A 15,449-nucleotide genomic window follows, 5' to 3' on the forward strand; every position below is an offset into this window, starting at 1 on the left:
GAGTCTATCCCAGCAGTCATTGGGTGGCAGGCGGGGAGACACCCTGGACAGGCTGCCAAGCCATCATCACAGGGCCCACACAAACACACACACACACACACACACACACACACACACACACACACACACACACACACACACACAATGTAGTACAGCCGAGTCACCTGACCTACATGTGTTTGGACTGTGGGAGGAAACCAGAGCCCCCGGAGGAAACCCACGCGGACACGGGGAGACATGCAGACTCCACACAGAGGACGACCCGGGACCACCCCAAGGTTGGACTACCCCGGGACTCGAACCCAGGACCTTCTTGCTGTGAGGCGACCACACTATCCACTGCCCACTGCGCCGCTGTATATTATTTTGGTAGGCAGAAGTGGCTGGTGGTTGTGTAGGATGTGTGTGTGTGTGTGTGTGTGTGTGGGTGTGTGTGTGTAGCTGACTAACATGGGAGCACAGTGTTGTGTAACACACACCTCTCATATACAAAGTGAAAGACAAACAATACATCCGCATGCAGAACCCTGGAAAAAGAAAGAAAGAAAGAAAGGAAAACTCAAAGGAAAGCATAGAGAACGGTCCAAACAGGGTGGCGGTCCCAGTGTTGCTGAGACAGAACCTCCTGTTAGTTTGAAACCAGCCCAACACGGGACACGTCCGTCTGCATGGTACCGTATGGTCCGAATGCTGGCGTTAGCATCTCCACAGCAGTCCTGTTTAAAGGGAACACGCTGGCAGAGCGGTATAAAACACAGTGGCAAGTAAGTAGAGAGCACAGGTGATGAAGGCACATGCAGAAGGCCCCTCCTCTTCCTCCTGCCTCACTTGTTCTTGGCGGCCAGAGGCTTGCGGCTGATCTTCTTGCTCTTGTCGCTGTTCTTCTTCGGTGGCTCGGGGTTGGCCTGCATGTGTCTGCCGTACAGACTGAGTGCAGAAGAAGAGCGAGGAAGGAAGAGGAGGAGGAGAAGAGAAGGATAGAGAGTGAAAAGGTGGGGGAGGAGGTGGACAACAAAGGGAAAAAGGGAAAGAAAAATACGTTAAAAAAAGTGTACAGTAACACATGTCAGAATGTAGTGTGGCACGCCTGACCACATGTATCTGATGGGATGTGAGAGGATTACTACAGCAAGGGTTCTGGGTTCTGGGTTCTGTTTAAAAAAAAACCGTTCATCCAGCACTGACGGACTGAGGAGCAGGTTTTAGAGACGGGACAGTCATGTCTGCTTTAACTGCTCCTCGGTATCAGAGAGAAAGTTTCTATTTCCACCATTTCCTCAGAAACAATGTGGAAGGAAACCAGAAGCAACGTGTCCTCATTGCCCCTGTTTACCGGCTTCCTACAAGTCAGTAAACTGGACAGAAACCCACACCTGTCACCCGTGTCTCTGAGCTGTTCAACACCCGTCACCCGTGTCTCTGAGCTGTTCAACACCCGTCACCCGTGTCCCTGAGCTGTTCAACACCCGTCACCCGTGTCTCTAAGCTGTTCAACACTTGTAACCTGAGCCTCTGAGCTGTTCAACACCCGTCACCAGTGTCTCTGAGCTGTTCAACACCCGTCACCAGTGTCTCTGAGCTGTTCAACAGCCGTCACCCGTGTCTCTGAGCTGTTCAACACCCGTCACCAGTGTCTCTGAGCTGTTCAACAGCCGTCACCCGTGTCTCTGAGCTGTTCAACAGCCGTCACCAGTGTCTCTGAGCTGTTCAACAGCCGTCACCCCTGTCTCTGAGCTGTTCAACACCCGTCACCCCTGTCTCTGAGCTGTTCAACACCCGTCACCAGTGTCTCTCAGCTGTTCAACAGCCGTCACCCGTGTCTCTGAGCTGTTCAACACCCGTCACCCGTGTCTCTGAGCTGTTCAACAGCCGTCACCCGTGTCTCTGAGCTGTTCAACACCCGTCACCCGTGTCTCTGAGCTGTTCAACAGCCGTCACCCGTGTCCCTGAGCTGTTCAACACCCGTCACCCGTGTCTCTAAGCTGTTCAACACTTGTAACCTGAGCCTCTGAGCTGTTCAACACCCGTCACCAGTGTCTCTGAGCTGTTCAACACCCGTCACCCGTGTCTCTGAGCTGTTCAACAGCCGTCACCCGTGTCTCTGAGCTGTTCAACAGCCGTCACCCGTGTCTCTGAGCTGTTCAACACCCGTCTCCCATGTCTCTGAGCTGTTCAACAGCCGTCACCCCTGTCTCTGAGCTGTTCAACAGCTGTCACCCAAGTCTCTGAGCTGTTCAACACCTGTCTCCCATGTCTCTGAGCTGTTCAACAGCCGTCACCCGTGTCTCTGAGCTGTTCAACAGCTGTCACCCGTGTCTCTGAGCTGTTCCAATACCTGTCACCAGTGTCTCTGAGCTGTTCAACACCTGTCACCAGTGTCTCTGAGCTGTGCAACAGCCGTCACCCGTGTCTCTGAGCTGTTCAACACCTGTCACCAGTGTCTCTGAGCTGTTCAACAGCCGTCACCCGTGTCTCTGAGCTGTTCAACACCTGTCACCCGTGTCTCTGAGCTGTTCAACAGCCGTCACCCGTCTCTGAGCTGTTCAACACCTGTCACCAGTGTCTCTGAGCTGTTCAACACCTGTCACCCGTGTCTCTGAGCTGTTCAACACCCGTCACCCGTGTCTCTGAGCTGTTCAACACCTGTCACCCGTGTCTCTGAGCTGTTCAACACCTGTCACCAGTGTCTCTGAGCTGTTCAACACCTGTCACCCGTGTCTCTGAGCTGTTCAACTACCGTCACCCGTGTCTCTGAGCTGTTCAACACCCGTCACCCGTGTCTCTGAGCTGTTCAACACCTGTCACCCGTGTCTCTGAGCTGTTCAACAGCCGTCACCCATGTCTCTGAGCTGTTCAACACCTGTCACCCGTGTCTCTGAGCTGTTCAACACCCGTCACCCGTGTCTCTGAGCTGTTCAACAGCCGTCACCCGTGTCCCTGAGCTGTTCAACACCCGTCACCCGTGTCTCTAAGCTGTTCAACACTTGTAACCTGAGCCTCTGAGCTGTTCAACACCCGTCACCAGTGTCTCTGAGCTGTTCAACACCCGTCACCAGTGTCTCTGAGCTGTTCAACACCCGTCACCCGTGTCTCTGAGCTGTTCAACAGCCGTCACCCGTGTCTCTGAGCTGTTCAACACCCGTCTCCCATGTCTCTGAGCTGTTCAACAGCCGTCACCCGTGTCTCTGAGCTGTTCAACAGCTGTCACCCGTGTCTCTGAGCTGTTCAACACCCGTCTCCCATGTCTCTGAGCTGTTCGACAGCCGTCACCCGTGTCTCTGAGCTGTTCAACAGCTGTCACCCGTGTCTCTGAGCTGTTCCAATACCTGTCACCAGTGTCTCTGAGCTGTGCAACAGCCGTCACCCGTGTCTCTGAGCTGTTCAACACCTGTCACCTGTGTCTCTGAGCTGTTCAACAGCCGTCACCCGTGTCCCTGAGCTGTTCAACACCCGTCACCCGTGTCTCTGAGCTGTTCAACACCTGTCACCCGTGTCTCTGAGCTGTTCAACAGCCGTCACCCGTGTCCCTGAGCTGTTCAACACGCGTCACCCGTGTCTCTGAGCTGTTCAACACCTGTCACCCGTGTCTCTGAGCTGTTCAACACCTGTCACCAGTGTCTCTGAGCTGTTCAACACCTGTCACCCGTGTCTCTGAGCTGTTCAACACCCGTCACCCGTGTCTCTGAGCTGTTCAACACCCGTCACCCGTGTCTCTGAGCTGTTCAACACCTGTCACCCATGTCTCTGAGCTGTTCAACAGCCGTCACCCATGTCTCTGAGCTGTTCAACACCTGTCACCCGTGTCTCTGAGCTGTTCAACACCCGTCACCCGTGTCTCTGAGCTGTTCAACAGCCGTCACCCGTGTCCCTGAGCTGTTCAACACCCGTCACCCTTGTCTCTAAGCTGTTCAACACTTGTAACCTGAGCCTCAGAGCTGTTCAACACCCGTCACCAGTGTCTCTGAGCTGTTCAACACCCGTCACCAGTGTCTCTGAGCTGTTCAACAGCCGTCACCCGTGTCTCTGAGCTGTTCAACAGCCGTCACCCGTGTCTCTGAGCTGTTCAACACCTGTCTCCCATGTCTCTGAGCTGTTCAACAGCCGTCACCCCTGTCTCTGAGCTGTTCAACAGCTGTCACCCAAGTCTCTGAGCTGTTCAACACCTGTCACCAGTGTCTCTGAGCTGTTCCAATACCTGTCACCCGTGTCTCTGAGCTGTTCAACAGCCGTCACCCGTGTCTCTGAGCTGTTCAACAGCTGTCACCCGTGTCTCTGAGCTGTTCCAATACCTGTCACCAGTGTCTCTGAGCTGTGCAACAGCCGTCACCCGTGATTCTGAGCTGTTCAACACCTGTCACCCGTGTCTCTGAGCTGTTCAACAGCCGTCACCCGTGTCCCTGAGCTGTTCAACACCCGTCACCCGTGTCTCTGAGCTGTTCAACACCTGTCACCCGTGTCTCTGAGCTGTTCAACACCTGTCACCAGTGTCTCTGAGCTGTTCAACACCTGTCACCCGTGTCTCTGAGCTGTTCAACTACCGTCACCAGTGTCTCTGAGCTGTTCAACACCCGTCACCTGTGTCTCTGAGCTGTTCAATAGCCATCACCCGTGTCCCTGAGCTGTTCAACACCCGTCACCCGTGTCTCTGAGCTGTTCAACACTTGTAACTTGAGCCTCTGAGCTGTTCAACACCCGTCACCAGTGTCTCTGAGCTGTTCAACACCCGTCACTCGTGTCCCTGAGCTGTTCAACACCCGTCACCCGTGTCTCTGAGCTGTTCAACACCCGTCACCCGTGTCCCTGAGCTGTTCAACACCTGTCACCCGTGTCTCTGAGCTATTCAACACCCATGACCCGTGTCTCTGAGTTGTTCAACACCGGTCACCCGTGTCTCTGAGCTGTTCAACACCCGTCACCCGTGTCTCTGAGCTGTTCAACACCCGTCACCAGTGTCTCTGAGCTGTTCAACACCCGTCACCAGTGTCCCTGAGCTGTTCAACACCTGTCACCCGTGTCTCTGAGCTATTCAACACCCATGACCCGTGTCTCTGAGCTGTTCAACACCCGTCACCCGTGTCCCTAAGCTGTTCAACATCCGTCACCCGTGTCTCTAAGCTGTTCAACACCCGTCACCCGTGTCCCTGAGCTGTTCAACATCCGTCACCCGTGTCTCTGAGCTGTTCAACACTTGTAACCTGAGCCTCTGAGCTGTTCAACACCCGTCACCCGTGTCCCTGAGCTGTTCAATATCCGTCACCCGCGTCTCTAAGCTGTTCAACACTTGTCACGCGTGTCTCTGAGCTGTGCAACACTCGTCACCCGTGTCTCTGAGCTGTTCAACACTTGTAACCTGAGCCTCTGAGATGTTCAACACCCATCAACTGTGTCTCTGAGCTTTTCAACACCCATAACCCGTGTGTCTGAGCTTTTCAACACCTGTCACCCGTGTCGCTGAGTTATTCAACACTCATCAACTGTGTCTCTGAGCTGTACAATACTCATCACCCGTGTCTCTGAGCTGTTCCAGCACTTGTCACCTGTGTCTGTGAGCCGTTCAAGAGGCTTGGATACATAGGGCATAATCAACATGCATCCCGTCCCACTGTCTTGCTCTCTCTCTTCTAGCTGAACACTATCAGGCCGGGGAAAAAGGAGGCTACACAAAGAGACAATTATCTTCCGGCTGGGCTGCTCTGGGGAGGACGGGAGAGAGGGAGGGAAAGGGGGGGAAAGAAGACAGAGAGATTGTAGGGAAGAGTCCTTTCCATTTCACTGATCTCTCTCCACCCGTGGGGCTAAAGACAGTGACAAAAAAGGAGAAAGAGAGGGGGGAGGAGGGGGGGGGGAAGAGAGAGGGCAGGGGGAGTCCTGGTGACAGAGGGCGGCTGTCCACTGAGCTTGGCAGTAACTGACACTAATAAGCAGACCACAGTGAATGTTGACTAAATGCCTATCATTACAGGCCCAGCTACCACATGCCTGTGTTTGAGTTTGTGTGTGTGTGTGTGTGTCCATGCCTATCTATATGTAAGTATGGGCGAATGTAAGGGTGGTGTTTTTTTCCATGTGATCATGTGACTTGGGGGGGGGGTGGCAGCATGTGTGCGGTATACAGTGTGTCAGGTGGGGCTGAGCCCTCGGGGAGCTGCAGGTGTACCTACAGAGCAGGTAAATGTCATGTGTTTGGCTGCAGTTTGGAGATGGTTCAATATTTACTTAAGTCACATCCAGCCCCCGGGGAGAGGTGTGCTCTAGCAGAAAGTAAGGGACTAAGGACGCACACACACACACACACACACACACACACACTCTTCTCAGCAGAATGTGTCAATCATCAGTTTCTGCAGTGAGCTACTGAGGAGGGCAGTTTACTTTGTGGCAGGGTAAATATTTGCCCGGTGATTAAGGGAAGGTTGATTAGGTGCAGCGGCTGATGAGAAAACGTGAGCAAAGTTTAAGGCAAGGTGCTCCAAAATGATTAACGGCATCCTGTAGCCATGTCAAGTCCATCAAGCTCAGAAATTCATCTTTCTTCTGAGCCGGGAGGAAACGGCCTCATCATGTGCACCAAACGCCGTGTCTTGTGAGAGGGCCGTGCAGGACAACCTGTTCCCTCAGGTTCTGCCCTTTTCACCACATGACAGGATGTTGGCACATCCAGGGGGTCTTTCACATGACGAGTGTTGGGGATGTTTTCTCATGCTGGAGTCCTGTGTACCATGAGCATCGTGGTAGTCACATCATCACGGAAGTGCAGAGGAGAAAAAGAAAGCGCTGGGAAAGAAAGGGAAGAAAACATGAAAAAATCCACTTTAGCTGATCTGCTCACGTTGTTTCTTCTGCCTGTCACGCTCTTTGGTTCTTTTACTGCATGTAACCGATTCCCTGCTGTTCCTATCCAGTCGCTTCATACTGTCAACTCATTCGCTGTGCTTTTAAAATGTCAGCAGAGGATGGGGTCCGAGTTCAGCAAGGTTGGACTTTGAGCAGAGCGCTACAGCGTCAGGTTAAAGTGCATGCAGCGGTGATGTCCAGCATGGCATTGAGCTGGGAGTCAACACGTTCTCGTAGGGAAACAGCGGCGGCGTATCATTGTGCCGTCTGCCATGGAAATGTTTAGAGAAGCCAGCTTGTGGCTGACCTGGAGGGAGCAGAATCCAGGGTCAGCCACTGACCCCCGCTGTGGAGAACCTCGGCCAAAGCTGCACCAGTGGAGCTATTCAGCCACCAGCAGAGGCCCCAGCACTTCTAGGCAGCTCCCGGACAGGGTGTGAATCCACATGAATGTGAGGTGGGACGGTGCTGAAAGAGGAAACCTGCCCAGCTCTTCACATGCATACCGTACGCAACACAGCTGCGGTTCCCTGGAGCCGGGGTTAAATTAACCAAGACAAAGCAAAGCATAGAAATAACACATTTCCAAACGCAGCACTTTTCATCTTTCTAACGAAACAATGCTTACTTTCAGAGTTTGTATAACAACCCAACAAGACAGTCGGTGATGGAATGTATACAGTTATCACATTATGTATCACATTTCACAGCCGACAAGACAGTCGGTGATGGAACGTATACAGTTATGACATTATGTATCACATTTCACAGCCGACAAGACAGTCGGTGATGGAAATTATACAGTTATGACATTATGTATCACATTTCACAGCCCGACAATACAGTCGGTGATGGAACGTATACAGTTATCACATTATGTATCACATTTCACAGCCCGACAAGACAGTCGGTGATGTAACGTATACAGTTATGACATTATGTACCACATTTCACAGCCCGACAAGACAGTCGGTGATGGAACGTATACAGTTATCACATTATGTATCACATTTCACAGCCGACAAGACAGTCAGTGATGGAACGTATACAGTTATCACATTATGTATCACATTTCACAGCCGACAAGACAGTCGGTGATGGAACGTATACAGTTATCACATTATGTATCACATTTCACAGCCCGACAAGACAGTCGGTGATGGAACGTATACAGTTATGACATTATGTATCACATTTCACAGCCCGACAAGACAGTCGGTGATGGAACGTATACAGTTATGACATTATGTACCACATTTCACAGCCCGACAAGACAGTCGGTGATGGAACGTATACAGTTATGACATTATGTATCACATTTCACAGCCGACAAGACAGTCGGTGATGGAACGTATACAGTTATGACATTATGTATCACATTTCACAGCCGACAAGACAGTCGGTGATGGAAATTATACAGTTATGACATTATGTATCACATTTCACAGCCCGACAATACAGTCGGTGATGGAACGTATACAGTTATCACATTATGTATCACATTTCACAGCCCGACAAGACAGTCGGTGATGTAACGTATACAGTTATGACATTATGTACCACATTTCACAGCCCGACAAGACAGTCGGTGATGGAACGTATACAGTTATCACATTATGTATCACATTTCACAGCCGACAAGACAGTCAGTGATGGAACGTATACAGTTATCACATTATGTATCACATTTCACAGCCGACAAGACAGTCGGTGATGGAACGTATACAGTTATCACATTATGTATCACATTTCACAGCCCGACAAGACAGTCGGTGATGGAACGTATACAGTTATGACATTATGTATCACATTTCACAGCCCGACAAGACAGTCGGTGATGGAACGTATACAGTTATGACATTATGTACCACATTTCACAGCCCGACAAGACAGTCGGTGATGGAACGTATACAGTTATGACATTATGTATCACATTTCACAGCCGACAAGACAGTCGGTGATGGAACGTATACAGTTATGACATTATGTATCACATTTCACAGCCCGACAAGACAGTCGGTGATGGAACGTATACAGTTATGACATTATGTATCACATTTCACAGCCCGACAAGACAGTCGGTGATGTAACGTATACAGTTATCACATTATGTATCACATTTCACAGCCGACAAGACAGTCAGTGATGGAACGTATACAGTTATCACATTATGTATCACATTTCACAGCCGACAAGACAGTCGGTGATGGAACGTATACAGTTATGACATTATGTACCACATTTCACAACCCGACAATACAGTCGGTGATGGAACGTATACAGTTATGACATTATGTACCACATTTCACAGCCGACAAGACAGTCGGTGATGGAACGTATACAGTTATGACATTATGTACCACATTTCACAGCCCGACAAGACAGTCGGTGATGGAACGTATACAGTTATGACATTATGTATCACATTTCACAGCCCGACAAGACAGTCGGTGATGGAACGTATACAGTTATCACAATATGTATTACATTTCACAGCCCGACAATACAGTCGGTGATGGAACGTATACAGTTATCACATTATGTATTACATTTCACAGCCCGACAATACAGTCGGTGATGGAACGTATACAGTTATGACATTATGTATCACATTTCACAACCCGACAAGACAGTCGGTGATGGAACATATACAGTTATCACATTATGTATCACATTTCACAGCCCGACAAGACAGTCGGTGATGGAACGTATACAGTTATGACATTATGTACCACATTTCACAGCCGACAAGACAGTCGGTGATGGAACGTATACAGTTATGACATTATGTATCACATTTCACAGCCGACAAGACAGTCGGTGATGGAACGTATACAGTTATCACATTATGTATCACATTTCACAGCCCGACAAGACAGTCGGTGATGTAACGTATACAGTTATGACATTATGTATCACATTTCACAGCCCGACAAGACAGTCGGTGATGGAACGTATACAGTTATGACATTATGTATCACATTTCACAGCCCGACAAGACAGTCGGTGATGGAACGTATACAGTTATGACATTATGTACCACATTTCACAACCCGACAATACAGTCGGTGATGGAACGTATACAGTTATGACATTATGTACCACATTTCACAGCCGACAAGACAGTCAGTGATGGAACGTATACAGTTATGACATTATGTACCACATTTCACAGCCCGACAAGACAGTCGGTGATGGAACGTATACAGTTATGACATTATGTATCACATTTCACAGCCCGACAAGACAGTCGGTGATGGAACGTATACAGTTATCACAATATGTATTACATTTCACAGCCCGACAATACAGTCGGTGATGGAACGTATACAGTTATCACATTATGTATTACATTTCACAGCCCGACAAGACAGTCGGTCATGGAACGTATACAGTTATGACATTATGTATCACATTTCACAACCCGACAAGACAGTCGGTGATGGAACGTATACAGTTATGACATTATGTATCACATTTCACAGCCCGACAAGACAGTCGGTCATGGAACGTATACAGTTATCACATTATGTATCACATTTCACAGCCCGACAAGACAGTCGGTGATGGAACGTATACATTTATCGCATTATGTATCACATTTCACAACCCGACAAGACAGTCGGTGATGGAACGTATACAGTTATCACATTATGTATCACATTTCACAGCCCGACAAGACAGTCGGTGATGGAACGTATACAGTTATGACATTATGTACCACATTTCACAGCCCGACAATACAGTCGGTGATGGAACTTATACAGTTATCACATTATGTATCACATTTCACAACCCGACAAGACAGTCGGTGATGGAACGTATACAGTTATGACATTATGTACCACATTTCACAACCCGACAATACAGTCGGTGATGGAACGTATACAGTTATGACATTATGTATCACATTTCACAACCCGACAAGACAGTCGGTGATGGAACGTATACAGTTATGACATTATGTACCACATTTCACAGCCGACAAGACAGTCGGTGATGGAACGTATACAGTTATGACATTATGTACCACATTTCACAGCCCGACAAGACAGTCGGTGATGGAACATATACAGTTATCAAATTATGTATCACATTTCACAGCCCGACAAGACAGTCGGTCATGGAACGTATACAGTTATCACATTATGTATCACATTTCACAGCCCGACAAGACAGTCGGTCATGGAACGTATACAGTTATCACATTATGTATCACATTTCACAGCCCGACAAGACAGTCGGTGATGGAACGTATACATTTATCGCATTATGTATCACATTTCACAACCCGACAAGACAGTCGGTGATGGAACGTATACAGTTATGACATTATGTATCACATTTCACAACCCGACAAGACAGTCGGTGATGGAACGTATACAGTTATGACATTATGTATCACATTTCACAACCCGACAAGACAGTCGGTGATGGAACGTATACAGTTATCACATTATGTATCACATTTCACAACCCGACAAGACAGTCGGTGATGGAACGTATACAGTTATGACATTATGTATCACATTTCACAGCCCAACAAGACAGTCGGTGATGGAACGTATACAGTTATGACATTATGTATCACATTTCACAGCCCGACAAGACAGTCGGTGATGGAACGTATACAGTTATGACATTATGTACCACATTTCACAACCCGACAAGACAGTCGGTGATGGAACGTATACAGTTATCACATTATGTATCACATTTCACAACCCGACAAGACAGTCGGTGATGGAACGTATACAGTTATGACATTATGTATCACATTTCACAGCCCGACAAGACAGTCGGTGATGGAACGTATACAGTTATGACATTATGTACCACATTTCACAACCCGACAAGACAGTCGGTGATGGAACGTATACAGTTATCACATTATGTATCACATTTCACAACCCGACAAGACAGTCGGTGATGGAACGTATATAGTTATGACATTATGTATCACATTTCACAACCCGACAAGACAGTCGGTGATGGAACGTATACAGTTATGACATTATGTATCACATTTCACAACCCGACAAGACAGTCGGTGATGGAACGTATACAGTTATGACATTATGTATCACATTTCACAGCCCGACAAGACAGTCGGTGATGGAACGTATACAGTTATGACATTATGTATCACATTTCACAACCCGACAAGACAGTCGGTGATGGAACGTATACAGTTATGACATTATGTATCACATTTCACAGCCCGGCAAGACAGTCGGTGATGGAACGTATACAGTTATGACATTATGTATCACATTTCACAGCCCGACAAGACAGTCGGTGATGGAACGTATACAGTTATGACATTATGTATCACATTTCACAACCCGACAAGACAGTCGGTGATGGAACATATACAGTTATGACATTATGTACCACATTTCACAGCCCGACAATACAGTCGGTGATGGAACGTATACAGTTATCACATTATGTATTACATTTCACAACCCGACAAGACAGTCGGTGATGGAACATATACAGTTATGACATTATGTATCACATTTCACAACCCGACAAGACAGTCAGTGATGGAACGTATACAGTTATCACATTATGTATCACATTTCACAGCCCGACAAGACAGTCGGTGATGGAACGTATACAGTTATGACATTATGTATCACATTTCACAGCCCGACAAGACAGTCGGTGATGGAACTTATACAAAAGCCTGATCTGTACTCCAATGTGAAAGCAGCAGTAGAGGATCATACACAAACAAGACAACAACACAAAGTCTGAGGCTGATTTATACAAATCCGAGCGAGTGGCTCAGTCTGTGTTTGAAGCATCTGGTAAGGTCTCCCCCAAGAGGAGGCAAGTCTCTCCCTTTCTCTCCCTCCATCCTATGTCAAGACAGTTTTCTCCTGAGGATTAAAATCTGCTGGACAAACCCCCAGCCGACCCTGTCTCTCTACATAGCACACTCACCACACCCACTGGCATGCCTGCCAATGGGTGTGGTGAGTGTGATACACAGCACACACACACACACACACACACACACACACACACACACACACACACACACACACACACACACACACACACACACACACACACAAACCGATTCACACAGAACTTCCCAAGCTGCCCAGTCCGGCATGTCTTGGCGCCCCCCAACAGAGAGGTACTTGGGAAGCTCTCGGGGGACCATCAGAGTGTCTGCAAGTAGTGAGGGCCTGAGAGATACCCATCTTTAAACCCTGTCAGTCTGAGTCTATGACGTGAACCAGCTGGCCAGCTCTGCAGCACTGTCACTACAGTGGAAATACAGTGCACGAGGCCATAAATTCACTACCGACTACTTAGCTATGCCAAAAAGCCATCTTTTCAAGAAAAACTGATATGTTTTTTGATTAAACAACATTTGAAGCTCATCTACCCAAGTTTCAGGAGTAGGACCATATCTCAACGGTACCACGTCCGACAGTCCTATAAATACCCACCTAATACTCTTAGGTACCTCTTCCGCTCTTGTATTCTGCGCCAGAACCAAGATCATGCAACATCGCTTTGAGCACTCTCAAACGATTGAGCTACTAGCCCATCACACAAACAAAATCATCTCTCCACTCAACTCATCTTGCATATTGACTTCGTCTCACTATCGCCCTTGGACGATGACTTATTAAGAATCAGAATCAGTATCAGAATACTTTATTCATCCCAAGGGGAAATTGGGTATTCGTGTGAAATCAGGATGATCAGGCCCAACGTTTCCACCAGCCCACGCCAACAGACCCAGCCACTGAAGCAGAAAACTTCCCCACTGCCTCCGTGCCTAAAACCCCGCTTTCTGTAGTCCAAAAGCCATTCACAAAGTAGGTGAAGCCCGCAAGCACACACAGACAGCCTGTTGGGAGCACCGCGGCATTTCCTGGTGGCCTGAGTGTCATGTTGGCCTGCCTTGAACAGTCAACTTGACAAGAGATAATATAGCAAGCAAGAATGAGTTGACAGGCCTCTCCGAATCCACACATCAGGTGGCGCGATTCCCTCTCACTGCAGTGTGTCTGGCTTGAGGGTGCGCACGCCAAAAAACATGTCATCACGTCTCTCGGCGATGCACATAGCAACTGTCTACTGATAACATTTTAGACAAGTCGGCCGGCGAAATGGACGGTCAGAAAAAAAGGAAAAGTGGAGCAGAGAGAGATAGGATAAAAAAAGAGAGGTCCTTGCTGCAGACATAGCTAAATGCTGCTTCTGGCAATTATTGGCGTCCCCTGGTGAGGTGCATATTACTTCGCTGTTAGGCTCATTTTCCGTTGCAAACCAGCCCTTAACTCTCCAACACCCTGGCAGAACGCCTCTGCTGGATCCTGTCCAACAACAATGAGATTCCATTCCTTGTCCATCTCTTTGACAATTTCCTCATCATTTACCCTCCCTCATTGCCACCCACTTCCAGTCTGGTCACTCTGATTTCAGTTCTGTCCAACCTGTCTGCAGAGAAAAAAAGAGGGCCCATCCACATCCCTCGAGTTCCTTGGAATCACTCAACACAAATCTGTTTCAGGCTTCACTCCCAGTCAAAAGCTCAGTGGAACCAGCCTTCTGATCCCCAATATCTTCCTTTCCTCGTGCTGCACCAACCACCAACATCTGTCCCTCCTAGGCCACCTCAACTTCGCCCTATGCATCATTCCCCAAGGGCGAGCCTTTATCTCTATCTCTCACTTGCCTTCTATCGCTTCTTCTGTTCCATCACTCTTGACTTCCATCTCCCTAGACAGTTCAAACCATGCTGAACGCCATCTGTGGTTAAACCTTGTTGCCAGTTGGAATGGAATCACCTTCTTCTACGACAACCAACTGACTCACCCTCGTGACATCCATCTGTACACTGATATTGCTCCTTCTGTTGGTTATGGGGGTTTCTACAATGGAAGATGGTTCGCAGCCGAATGGCCCTGAGAGCTTGCAAATGAATGCCAGGTCGCTTCCTTTGCACTCTTTGAAATCTACTCCATAATAGCCGCAGCTATTCTGTGGGGCCATGACTGGTCCTGAGAGTCCATCCTTATATTCTCAGACAACCTCGCAGCCATAGACATAATCAACAAAGGACACTCCAACTCCCAATCAGTCATGCCGTTCATGTGCTGCCTAATCTGGCACTCTGTCACACATCAATATGTTATCTGTGCAGCTCATGTTCCCGGTCACTCCAACGCCATCGCTGACTCTCTTTCTCGTTTTGAATTTCAAAAGTTCAGAGTTCAGAAGCTTGGACCTTCATGCAGAAACCATCTCTCAACACCAGTTCCTCCATATTCAGCACTGACATTCAACTTGCTAATCATGCCCTAATATCCCTATCATCGACTCCCAGAACTCCATCATCAACCAGCCTACCCAGGCCGCTGTGCCATATAAAGACCTCCAATTCACCAGCCCACTCAGGCTGCTGTGCCGTGTAAAGACCTCCACTTCACCAGCCCACCCAGACCGCTGTGCTGTGTAAAGACCTCCACTTCACCAGCCTACCCAGACCGTTGTGCTGTGTAAAGACCTCCACTTCACCAGCCTACCCAGACCGCTGTGCCATATAAAGACCTCCACTTCACCAGCCCACTCAGGCTGCTGTG

At 48.5% G+C, this 15,449-nt stretch overlaps 1 protein-coding gene across 2 annotated transcripts in view; it reads right to left on the minus strand.

Annotated features, from left to right (window-relative positions):
• Positions 1-15,449, minus strand: part of rsu1 (Ras suppressor protein 1) — a 138,564-nt gene that overhangs the window by 69 nt on the left and 123,046 nt on the right. Inside the window, exon 9 of one of the 2 annotated variants that reach the window (XM_056299462.1) lies at positions 1-927. This exon is cut by the window's left edge and continues 69 nt beyond it. In XM_056299462.1, the coding sequence (XP_056155437.1) occupies positions 825-927 (103 nt within the window). In that variant the 3' untranslated portion in view covers positions 1-824. Of the gene's footprint in view, positions 928-6,725; positions 6,775-15,449 lie in introns of those variants that run through there. The other variant, XM_056299463.1, reaches the window with a different exon arrangement.

Source organism: Lampris incognitus, chromosome 19 (assembly GCF_029633865.1).
Source record: "Lampris incognitus isolate fLamInc1 chromosome 19, fLamInc1.hap2, whole genome shotgun sequence".
Taxonomy (NCBI): Eukaryota; Metazoa; Chordata; class Actinopteri; order Lampriformes; family Lampridae; genus Lampris; species Lampris incognitus.